The following is a 12,911-nucleotide window of genomic DNA, read 5'->3' on the forward strand; positions in this document are numbered from 1 at the left end:
AATCATAATAATTTGTTTATATAGCACTTTTTTTTAACAATAGTTACCAAGTGCTTTACGTAAAAGAAAACAACTTCAGTTAAAAACGACTCAATACATTAAAACAGCACAGTAGTAAAACAAGATAAAACATGTTCCACTGAAGGAAAATAGTATTAAATAAAATGATAAAACACTACAAACAAAGAGAGTAAAAGCCTGTGGATGAACCCAGGGGCGACATCACAAAAAAGCCAGTCTGTTAAAGTGTGTTAAGGATCATTTCCATTATTTCAGCTCCTATCACATGACCCATAATGCACCTGAACTTACTCTCTGCTCTCCTCAGAGTGTTTTTGCTAATTTGTTTTTTTTCATATGTATTTATTATGTCTGGACAACAGCTGGTATTTCAGCTAGTTTTAAATAAATCTTCACTTCTTCACTTCCCATCTAGAGCCGTCATGAATCTTCCTCAGGCATCATCTGTCCTCCTTTGTGTTTACGAATCTTCTTCTCACCCTGTAGCTCAGCTCTATTCATCTCACACGCTTACTTGTGCGCACGTGTTCAAGGGCTCTTTGCTGTTGTGCGTCCTTACCGGATGCTCGGTTACCATGGCAACCCCCTGCTTCAAGTACCCTTATTTTGAGAAGCGCCTCCCTCTCTGCTCCGCCTCACCCAGAAATGTTTATCGTGCCGTTCGCTCTTTTAAAGATCTCACAAGAGTAACGTCTTCTATTTGTTTTTTTGATCTACTTTCCAGAGAAGATTTGAGTCGAGTCTCCTCCGGGTCATGGACCCCCTGCAGCATCACTCCACGTGTGCATGCGGTGGACGAGGAGATGTTCGGATCCTGCCGTGCTCACACTCCATGTGTGTTGAGTGTATTGTGGGTGGGGGGGCGACAGGGTCGGGTCCGACCGTCTGCGCCGTCATGTGCCCTCGCTGCCCACGAGCCGTGGAGCTGCCGTGCCTGGAGCGCTCGTCTGCCGCCTCCTGTCTCCCCAGACGTCCGACGCTCACGTCCTCACCTGTCGGAGCTTCTCATCCAGACGACAGGAGCCGACATGAGCAGGTCAGAGGCTGTCGATACTTGTTTTTAAATAAAGTTTCAGGTCTTTAACATATTGACAATAATAATAGTAAAACATTGCAATGACTGATTGTTTTCAACATGACTAAATAGAAACGTAATTCATTCTGTTAAAAAGTTTTCCAACCGACATTTATGCCCATAAATAATGACAGCCATAAGGTACCACATGACACCCGTAAATGATCACATGACGCCCATAAAGCATAACATTATCCCCACCAATGATCTCATGGCAACCATTCATTATCACATGATACCCATTAATTATCACAAAACACCCATTCATTATAACATGACACCAAAAAGATCACATGACACCTATAGACTATCACATGAAACCCCTGAATGATAGGATGACACCCATAAATGGTCCCATGGCACCCATTTATTATAAAATGACACACATGAATTATCACAAAACACCAATTAATTAGAACATGACACCAAAATGATCACATGACCTCCATAAATGATCACATGACACCTATAGAGTTCCACATGACACCCATAAATGATAAGATGGCCCCCATAAATGATCACATGACACCTAACGCGTTTCACATGACACTCATAAATGATCACATGACACCTATATAGTTTCACATGATAACCATAAATGATAAGATGACCCCCATAAATGATCACATGACAGCTATTAATTATCACATGACACCTATAGAGTTTCACATGACACCCATAAATGATAAGATGACCCCCATAAATGATCACATGACACCTATTAATTATCACATGACACCCATAAATGATCACATGATACCCATAAATGATAAGATGACCCCCATAAATGATCACATGACACCTATAGAGTTTCACATGACACCCATCAATGATAAGATGACCCCATAAATGATCACATGACACCCATGAATAATCACAAAACACCCATTAATGATATCAAGAGACCAAGATGATCACATGACACCCATAAGTGATAACATAACAACAATAAATGATCATATGACACCCATAAATGATAACATGACACCCATAAATTATCACATGACAATCATAAATGATCACATAGCACCAAGAAATAATCACATGACACCTGTATGTGATAACATGACACCAATTAATTATCACATGACACACAAATTTCACAAATAATTGCTCACGTTACATGAATTAATGATCATATCAAATACATACTGATCACATAAAAAAATGTCACAAGACACACATAAATACAGCATTATGCAGTATTAATAATACATAAAGTAAAAATAAAAATTGATTGATAGATTAATCAAACTTAATTAAATTCAATTATAATAAATTAATGAAAATAAATGTTTTTTATTAAGTTATTTTTGCTTCACTAGTTAACAAATAAAAATAAAATTATTATCACAGTTATGTTACATTTTCATATATTTTTCTTACAGGGCAGCAGACAAAAGGCTTCTGAGGAAGATGGACAATGTAAGTACAGGAATTATTACTAGTTTATTAACTTCAATTGAGTGTGTTCTACAAATTAGCTCCATTTCTACTTTTGTATTTTGACAAATCGTCAATAGAGGCGGATCTTTAACCCACATTTGGCTCGTTCACCCCTTCATACGGCAGCAGTTCAGAGAACACTTTTCAATTGATTTGACTTTTCCAGTACATGCTTTCCTCCGCTGACATTTAAATAAACCTCATTATGCTTTTATTGTTTCTTTCTGGAACGTTTTCGGAGCGTTTAGAGTTTCTCAATGACTCAATAAAAATAAAAGTAAATGCCAATGGTTTTCATTTTCTCTACAATGTGGTGTTTTTAATGGACTTAATAAAAGAAATATAATGATAATCTTAGATTTCACCAAAAATAACCCCTTGTTTCTGAGTGAGTTTTATTTTGGCGAGGAACGTGACATTCACATTATGTTAGAAACATTTAAAAGTGGTTTTCCACCTCAGGAAACCATCTCTACTAATAGAATCTTTTATTTTTATTTTGTCTAAAATGGTTATTACTACTATGCTAGCTAGGTTAGCCCTTAGCCAACTGGAAGTCCTTCTGTATCGTGTTGTTCTGGTTATTGAATTATTTTTAACATGTGTACTTAATATTTAATCGAATGTGTGTGAATGTTTAACCTTTTTTACTGAAATTTCTCCTGGGAAAACTAAGATTTTCCAACTGTTGGAAGAATTAGAAGTTTTATTGTATCCAAAAGTATCTCGAGTATAACATTCAGTTAGATTTATTACTTTAATTAGCAGTTTATATTATGGTTAACAGAGTAGTTAAGATTAACAGACGCTCGCTAGCTACGAAAAAAAGAAATTCTTGACATTGTGTGGGAACTCATCTGCTTAAGACCTTGGCTCCTTGCGAAGGTTTGGATGATCTGTTGTCTCTGATGTCACCGATAGAAACCGTATCTTCATTAAACTTATGTTATATACCATGTTATGTTGGTAATTTAAAATGACGGATATAATCTGTAATAATTATATAAGATTTATGCATTTTTCTTTTTGAAAATCATATTCAAATCTGCTTAAAAAATACAAAAAATTAATTGATTTTCAGGAAAAAAATGGATCTGTGAGATTTTACAGAATTGAGAAAATGTCCTTTGATAAAATGACTAGATTAATATTTACTTTAAAACCAGCATTATACAGTTCAAAACACGTTAATTTATTCACTTTAATACATTTTTTAATTATTAAAAGCTAATTTAAATTGTCCTGACTCAGAAAACACCGGTTTCATAGCACGATCCACGTTTTTTTATACGAATTAAAATATACTTTTAAGTGTTTTCTAAATTATCTTCTAGCGCCACTCGAGGGCGCAGTGGAGCTTCTCGAGGAGGACATGGAAAGATCTGTCTTGGGTGAGGATTAGAGCGTCTCTAAAATATTTATTTAAAACTCATCTGTATTCATCTGGTCCAGGTCTGGGTTTTGCTTTGGACCCGTCGACCGCACACTCGTCCCTGCGTCTCTGCGGCGTCAACATGACAGTCCAGTGCAAAGAGGAGTTTTCTCCAGAACCGTCTGGGCAGAGAGGAGCTTTGACCTCTGACCTCACGCCGCCGACGGTCCGGGGCGACGTGGTCCTCAAACGGGGCCAGTACTACTGGGAGGTGGACGTCTACAACAGCTCCGTCTACAGACTGGGTCAGAGCTCTTTGACGTTATGTTTGGGTTGAGTTGAAGCCAAAGTGCTTATTAGTCCCAGTCGCTCATAATAAGACAGTTTTCTTCCTCTCGCCAGAAGAACTTCATGACAGTGTATTTGTTTGTTTTACTTCTTCGTTTACTTCTTCACCGTCACTTTGAAAACATTCATCGGTGGAAACATGAGGACGCTGACGTTTAACAAGAAGATTTGGAAAACTAAAATTAAAAACTATTCTGAAGGAAAGAAATGTATTAACACAGGAACAACATGAATACTCCAGAGAAGCAAACATGACTTTAAAGATCATGTATTTGAAAATAAACTGCTCACAATAACAGTAGTTTAACTGTTAGAACTAACTTTATCAAGATAAGAAGATTGTTGTTCAAAATGAATAAATAGAAATGTAAATCCATGTTTTTCAAGGTTTTTTAAACCAACATGTTATATTAAGTTTATAAATGAATGAGAATAATTTAATGAAATCATTACCTTGTTCTATCCTTTTAAATTAAATGTATTGTATTATTGTTTTGCTTCACCTGATAACAAATAAATATACATATATTTTATATTCAAAGTCATTTTTTCAACACTATAACTAAAAAAAAAACGCTGAAAATTCTAAATGACTTTAAAGATCATGTATTTGATAAATATACTACTCACATGACACCCAAAAATGATCACATGCAAACATAAATGATCACATGACACATATAAATGATAATATGTGACCATAAATGATCACATGAGAACCATAAATGATCACATGACACAAATAAATGATCACATGACACACATACATGATCAAATGACACATATAAATGATAAAATGTAACCATAAATGATCACATGAGACCCATAAATGATAATATGCGAACATAAATTATCAAATGACACCCATAAATGATCACATGACACAAATAAATGATCACATGACACACATACATGATCAAATGACACATATAAATGATAAAATGTAACCATAAATGATCACATGAGACCCATAAATGATAATATACGAACATAAATTATCAAATGACACCCATAAATGATAATATACGAACATAAATGATCAAATGACACCCATAAATGATCACATGACACAAATAAATGATCACATGATACACATGCATTATCATGTGAAACCCATAAATTATCAGATGACACCCATAGATTATCAGATGACATGTATACATAATCACATGACATGAATACATAATCACATGACACCCTTCAAGAAACATCTTAAGACATTTTTATTCTTGCAGGCTTTTCCTTGATTTTTCTGGAACTCTTGCGCTTTGTGACCCTGTCCTTGAAAAGCACTCAATAAATATAAATTACTTACTTATTTACATGACACCCATTAATGATCACATGGCACTAATACATTATCACATGACACACCTATAAATAATCACATGACACCAATGAAGTGCAAATTTCACAAACAATGCTTACATTACGTCAATAAATGATCACATGACATACATCATGCTCACATAAATAATCACAATAAGATATATAAACTATTAAGTAGTATTAGCGATACATAAACTAGGGTATCAGGTAAATATTTTGTTTAGTGATCAAAAAAGATAATAAAAAAAATATATATTTTCCGTTCCAATCTCAAAAAACATCTTGTTTCGACAGCTTGAAACCGTTTGATCGCTGGTTATTATTTGGTGGATTAAGATGTTTAAAAACTAATTTACTGAAACTAGTGTGAAGGACAGGATGAGATCGGATGATTTAAGAGGAAACGCAATTCAATTCAGGGGCAAAACAAACCGATTCTCTGAACAGCATGAAATCATGAAACTTCCTGTCATAGCAAGAAATAAATAATTCTTGGCTCAGAGGTGCTAATGCTAATGCTAACGGGTTCGCAAAAAACATTTTGCTCGGAAAAACAAGCTTGACTGAGAAGCTAATCATGTACTTCCTGGTCCTGCCCGTTCATGACCCAATCAGGGGAGATTATAGGCAGTTGTCGTATTGGTCATGAATTAGTTAGTTTGACCCTTGACCTGGAAACATTTGAACTACGAAGTGACTTCACTAGAGATTCAGATCTACATTGAAAGAACTGTAAACGAAGACCGGATCAAGGTCAGATTTAAGAAGGTAATCTTTCAGTTGTGTTCCCCTCAGGTGTGAGCTCACCGGACGGTTCCGAGCACTGGTGTCTGGAGCGCCGGGAAGCGTCCTTCACGGCCCTCTACGACGGCGCCAAAGAACCGGTCCACACCGTCCCACCTCAGATCAGAACCGTCGGCGTGTTCCTCAACGTCACCGGCGGAGCCATCAGCTTCCACGACGCCCTCACCCAGGAGCGGCTGCTCACCGTCCCGACCCGCTTCGACCCCGCCGGGGTCCTCCCCATGCTGGCGGTGGGCCGGGGCCGGCTTCGTCTCCGGACCTCCCTCCCGCCTCCTCTCCACGTCTTCGTCTGCAGGGACTCTTCCTACCGTGGTGGTGGTCCCGCCGGGAAGCCGAGGAGGGGGATTCCTCTCCGGTCGGTCCGGAAGTTGATCCGGAAGTTCGAGGAGCTGGCGGTTCCAGACCCGGACCCACCATCCACCTTTCTCCCAGACCTCGTAGGGAAGGTCTCAGTGGTCCACGGGTCCAATGAAATCGTCAAAAGAAACGTCCTTTTGTGTCAAAAAAACTCCTTCTGATGCGATTTTTTTTTTAAAAGCCATTTGAAAGGCAAATTTCTCATCTCGACAGACTTTTGGTCGCCCCTTCTCTGCTCTCCGCGTGACCCCCGGATCCGTGATTGACTTTCTCCCCAGGACACGGCGCTGTCCCTCGACCAAACGACCCCCGCGGCTTCAGGATTAGACCCTAGAATGCCACGTCTATAATGTGAAGTGTGAGGAAAGGGTGGAGATTTTTTTTTTTTTTTTTTCGCCAGCAGGACTCCCCCCTTGATTCGTTCACGTGGATGGTTGTCGGGACATCGGGGGGTCCCACACCGTCGCCGCTCTCCTGCGCTGTGGTTTTGAAAAAAAGGGGGTAACAATGTCGGAGCGGCAGGAGGTGACGTGCCGAGGTGCGAGTACAGTGACACCGCCGGTGTTGAGCGGCGAGGACAGGTGGTGACACACGTTGATCCCACGATAGGACAGTAGAGGCTGCCCTTTCCTGACCCCTTTGAAAACCACAGGGCTCCCCGAGACTTCAAAAGGGGGGCAGGGACCGAGAGAGGGGGGGAAAAGAGAAAACAGCATGCATGAATAAAAAACAGCAGGTGATGAACCGGTAAAAAAGAAATGAGCTGAGCTAAAGGGATTCTTTGGGGCTTTCATGCCAGAAAAAAAAAAAAATCTCTAAATAGATCAACTGTCTTTGAGACCATCTGAGAGTTGTTTGGGGAAAAGAGCTGAGCTGTGACGCACTACTGTAGAACCCTGAGGTTGTGACCCCCTTTTCTCTCTGAGACCCACAACCCAGGGACCTTTTATTCAAGCCGACCAATGCACAGAAGAACGTTATGTTTTCAATATTTAAGGTTCGCCCGGTCCATGCTCTACAATCGTATCAACCTTTGAAGGAGAAAAACGACGTCCACATATTCCAGGTATCTTTGATTTTTGGGATCTATAGAGTTAATTATTACCTCTGCCAAGGAGGTTATGTTTTTTTTTTTGCTGTTATCGATCTCACTAGAACAGGTGGTTTAGTTTTTGGAAGGTGTTTCCAAAGTTCCATCTGGATCCAGGAATGTCTTGAAGGAGTTGTCGTTGACTTGTTCGTGTTCTAGCAGAACTAGCAAACGTGATAAAAACAACAAACACCAAAATAAGATTCACGTGAGAAAACAAAATACAATCCTTAACTTATTTTAAATAATCAACTTCCTTGTGATGTTTGTTTGTATACATTTGAAATTGTTATAGTGTTGAAAATGATAACAATTTTTTTACATATATTTTTTTCTAGTATTTTGATTTTTATAAACAATGAAAAATATTTAAATTGAAATATGATGTATGATTTAAAACCATGTTAAAATATTTGTAGATGAAAATAAAAGAACAAGTTGACTGAGAAAAAAAAGAATTAGTAGTTGTAGTAGTAGTAGTATAGTACTTGTAGTAGTAGTAGTAGTATAGTACTTCTACTAGTAGTTAGTAGTATAGTAGTAGTTGTAGTGGTATAGTAGTAGTTTTAGTACTATATTGGTAGTAAAGAACTTGTAGTAGTATAGTAGTAGTAGTAGTAGTAGTTGTAGTAGTATAGTACTTGTAGTAGTAGTAGTATTAGAAGTAGAAGTTTTTATTTCTTAGACAAATAACTTAACCATGGCAGTGTTAAATAAAAAATAAATAACATTCTTAGTCAAAAGTCTATTTATGAAGCAGAAATATTTATATTTTGGATTATTATTTTACTCTGTCTCTGTTAGGGCCACATAGTTGCAGTCAGAGGGCCACATGTGGTCCCTGGGCCACAGATTTCCAAAGTCTTTATTTTTCCTAAGTGACTATAGCTGAGGGCGTTTTTTTTCCAATGAGCCAAAACAATTCTTGAATAATCAAAGTTCTTTTCACAAATTCTTTTGAAACAATCTCCTTGGAGGAGGTATGCTCTACCCCTGTGCTTGTCTAGTTGCAAGGGTTTCTCTGGAGGGTCAATCAAAACTTCTGATGTGGATTGTGTCGTCTCTGTGTATCCCAGCACACGTCAACACAGCTTTCAACTTTTAGACAATTCCAAACCAAAGTGTTTTTCTTGAAATGAGCTGCCTGAGGTGACGGAGACGTTTAAAGATACTCTCTCAACCCTCAGAGGGTGAAAAAGTAAGAGTAGAATTTGGTTCCCAGAGCTCATGTGAAGTTGTGGTTCTGAACGTTGCAATAACCGGTGAGTCATCATCGACCGCCGCCTCTGAGACACTCGTCGACGTGACTGTGTCGTGTTGACGCTGGAGAGGAAAAGAAGAAAGTGTTTTGAAACCCAACGACATGAGTCACGTGCTGAGTCGCTGGACGTCTGGTGGGACGGGGGTCCTGACACGAATGAGGGTCTTTGTTGATTTATTTTTAATCATGTCTGTTAATACAAGTGGAGTTTCAACAGTGAAATATGAAAATGGTGCAAAAATCAAACTTTTTTATTAACATTTGTTATTTATTTTACGACTTTTTGTTATTGAAAAAATATATTAAAAGCAAGTACAGTTACTAAATGACATGTTTACTTTAAGTATAAAATAATCATAAGAATTCAAACAATATGATGAATTTTATTTATCTTTAGGTTATATCTGGATATAATTTATTTTATTTTTATTGGTTCATTTCTCATCATTTAAGATCTCCATGTATGATCAGGAGAAATGATGATTGACAGGATTTATCCTAAATAATTAAATGAAAAAAAAAAAAAAGAAATTGTAATTTATTTTTATTTTAAAAAGTTACTTTGCCTTTTATTTCATTTTAGGTTTAATTCAATAAAAAGAACCACTTTCTGGTTGGAGAACATAACAAAAAAATCAAATAAATATTTAAATGTTAAAATTATGAAATAAAATAAACTTGGGAACATTTTATTTTAATGGATTTTATCGACATTTAATAGTTTCAATATGTTGATTTGGAAACACTTGGTTATGAAAAGATGTAATATCTCAACATATTTTTTGGGGGATTTAGTTTACGACAATATAGTTCTAGATTTGGTATTATTGCCATTTTTTTAATGATAATAATAATAATAATAATAATAATAATAATAATAAAAAAGATCTGCCTTGTGAAGAGAGAATTCTTTATCCATATTATTTTGTTTATAGCTATTGTAATAAGACGAATTTTAGGTATTTAACTTTTAAATTATCTTCAAAATGTTTTGAAATATTCCTTATTTTTTATAGAAATTATTCTTATAATTCCTGACATGGACAATACGACTCTTGTGTTGGTTTATGATCACGTTTGAAGACCACAGAGGCTGATCTTTGTATCAAGGTTCCATCACAATCTTCTCCTTGAAAGATAAACGTAAACTGTTTCACACAAAAACCAGACTTTGAGATGATTTGATGATTCCTGCTAATGGCCTCCATCATGGCTCAGATGTTGCAACAAAAAAACAACATCCTGATCAAGTTTCGACTGTGTCTGCAAATGGATTCGTGCTCGTATATGAATAAACATCATCTCTGCAAGACTCCGAACATTTGCATTCCAAGTGAGGAAGGGGCCATTCGGGAGCCTTTTCCGTTCGCCTGCAGAAAATTAGCTTCACAAGTGAGCCTCGTATTACCATCAGTGTTGACATCAGCATAACAGAGACGTTTGGGGCTCTTCAGCAGATCTAACATCCGAACTGTCACGTGATGACAACAACCCCGTTTTTTCGACATAAAAGATACAAATATATTATAAATTCAGAAAACTATTATAGTTGTATTTAATTTAAATCGATTTAAAGTTGAGATTTTGACAATTTACGTTACGGTGCTGCGTTTGAAATCTACATTATTCAAACTCCAGGTCTAGATTTAACTGGTATTCTCAAGCTTTTATTTTTCAAATCTAACAACTTGATTTAAGTTTAGTTATAATGATTGATTTCCAAAGAGAAATACGTATTTTATATCAAAAATAAAATAGTTTAATTCATTGGGGGAAAATAGTACATATGCCGTGAACGCATTTTGGACGAATTTATATTAATAATTTATATAATATACGAGTTTATACTCGATATTCTCCTTAAAAAAAAAAAAAGTTTCACATCTTGAATCCAATGAGTAATGATGACTTCTGGGATGGAAATGCAAACCGTGAGAGTGTTTTTTTCCCGGTCACTTAAACGTGAGTCAGCGATAATTCCGGGTCATTTCCAGCACGTCCGCGCATGCGCAGACTCCCTGGAGGATTCCAAATGGTTTATTTGGACTGAGAAGCTAATGGTTTACTCTCGATTCTATGGAAAATAATCACATATTGTGGTCTCCCTGCGACGATGAAAACATGTCACAATTGTTAGTGCAGCAAGTTTCCACGCGATGAGTAACAGGTGGTGTGTGTGTGTGTGTGTGTGTGTGCGTGTTTTTTGGGGGGCACATCTGCCAGCTCTGAATATTCACGCCTCCCCAGTCCGACACGCAAACAGGATGCGGTCCACAATGTGTGTGTGGTGAGACAGACATTTTTGTGATGAGTGAAGATGTACCCCCTTTTTAAACAGCCGTGTGGACCAAAAAACAAATACACAATAATGGAGGAGGGCGAAGAATTCACATTATTACGCAACCACTGACCTTATAAAGAAACACCCGCTGCTTTAAATTAGGTTTTGATCAATATCCAAAGTTTGTTCAAAGTTATCGCTCCTATTAGATTAAATACACACCCACTCTATTACACACACACACACACACACACACACCCACACACACACACACATCTCTGACACTGAACAGACGGCAGTAAAAAACGTGAGTCTGGAGAGTTTTTTTAGGGTGATCTCTTATTGACATATTGAGTGTTAGACTTGGGAGTGTATTACACCCCGAAGCTTTTCTGAATCACACAAGCCGAAACAGAAACTGTTACAAAGCACATCCACTTAAGTTTACTGCCTAAAATAAACGACTTTTTCTTAAAGTCAAATTTGGTTTAAAAAGAAAAACAGGTTCAATAACAAATCAAAGCGCCCGCATCTGGGTGATATGAGATAATGGGTAAGGAATTTTTCTTTTTTTTTTTGTTATAATAGTTGACTCGGGGTCATCAGAGAGCCAGACCTCTCCAATACACAGTCCTGCGCCCCCCCCTCCTCGAGTGTGTACTGGGGGTCTTGTTAGCCGCAATAGACAATGTGCCATCCAGCCTCCCTAATGAATCACCGCGTCATGGCGCACAAGAAAAGCGTCGCTTATCGCTCGATGATGAAGTGCAAACAGCCCCAATGATGGACCCTCGTGATGGGGGGAGGAGGGCGGGTGAGCTGCGTGAATCTCCACACCCGGATGGAAGTGGCTCCCGAGGGCCACATAATGTGCCACATGCGTAGAAACAACACCTTGCGCCTCTCGCACCTACGAGCCTGTACTTTTGGCACAGACGTGGTGAGAGTCGTCACGAGTTTTAACTGTAAAAAAAGACACACATAATTGATATTCTGGGTCAAAATAACAGTGAGTTAAATATTTTGTGCATCTTAATGAAGATTTAAACAAACTGACAGAGTTCTCATCCAAACGTGAAGTATGTGGAAAATAAACGGCATTTAACCAACATTAAGAGTTTCTTTATTTGTTTATTATTTTTTGTGCAAATGTATAAAACAGGAGATTCTCTTTCTTTTTGAAAGTAAGTATTCCGGGTATTTGCATCTGTTCCTGTTGAGTCACTTATGGTCTCAGCTCCAAACACACTTGAAAAAATAGACGCTCCAGCCAAAGCAACGCTCAAACATTCCACTCTCTTGCTTCTCCCTCTGTGCTGGATCCTCTCCTTACTATTTACAACTAGAACGTGAATTTAATTTATGTCACGGATGATTATATACTAAATACAGCGAGTATCCATTGTCATCGTGCAGCATGTGGAAATGCAGACCCTGACGTTAAAACAAAAAAAACATGGAAAGTATAAAGTTTAACAAGTCATGAAGTACAAATTTAAAAGTGCATGCGTTTGATTGTTATTTTAT

General features: G+C 37.5%; 1 protein-coding gene across 1 annotated transcript; it reads left to right on the top strand.

Annotated features, from left to right (window-relative positions):
* The first annotated feature begins 661 nt into the window (after positions 1-661).
* LOC148075000 (uncharacterized) lies at positions 662-8,009 on the top strand. The gene is made up of 5 exons (XM_087795812.1): positions 662-1,057; positions 2,485-2,521; positions 3,877-3,933; positions 3,995-4,219; positions 6,387-8,009. The coding sequence occupies exons 1-5, from the start codon at positions 776-778 to the stop codon at positions 6,911-6,913; spliced, it is 1,128 nt and encodes a 375-aa protein (XP_087651938.1). The 5' UTR covers positions 662-775; the 3' UTR covers positions 6,914-8,009.
* Positions 8,010-12,911: the final 4,902 nt, after the last annotated feature.

The sequence above is a fragment of the Callionymus lyra genome, chromosome 7 (genome assembly GCF_982586985.1).
Source record: "Callionymus lyra chromosome 7, fCalLyr1.hap1.1, whole genome shotgun sequence".
Taxonomy (NCBI): domain Eukaryota; kingdom Metazoa; phylum Chordata; class Actinopteri; order Syngnathiformes; family Callionymidae; genus Callionymus; species Callionymus lyra.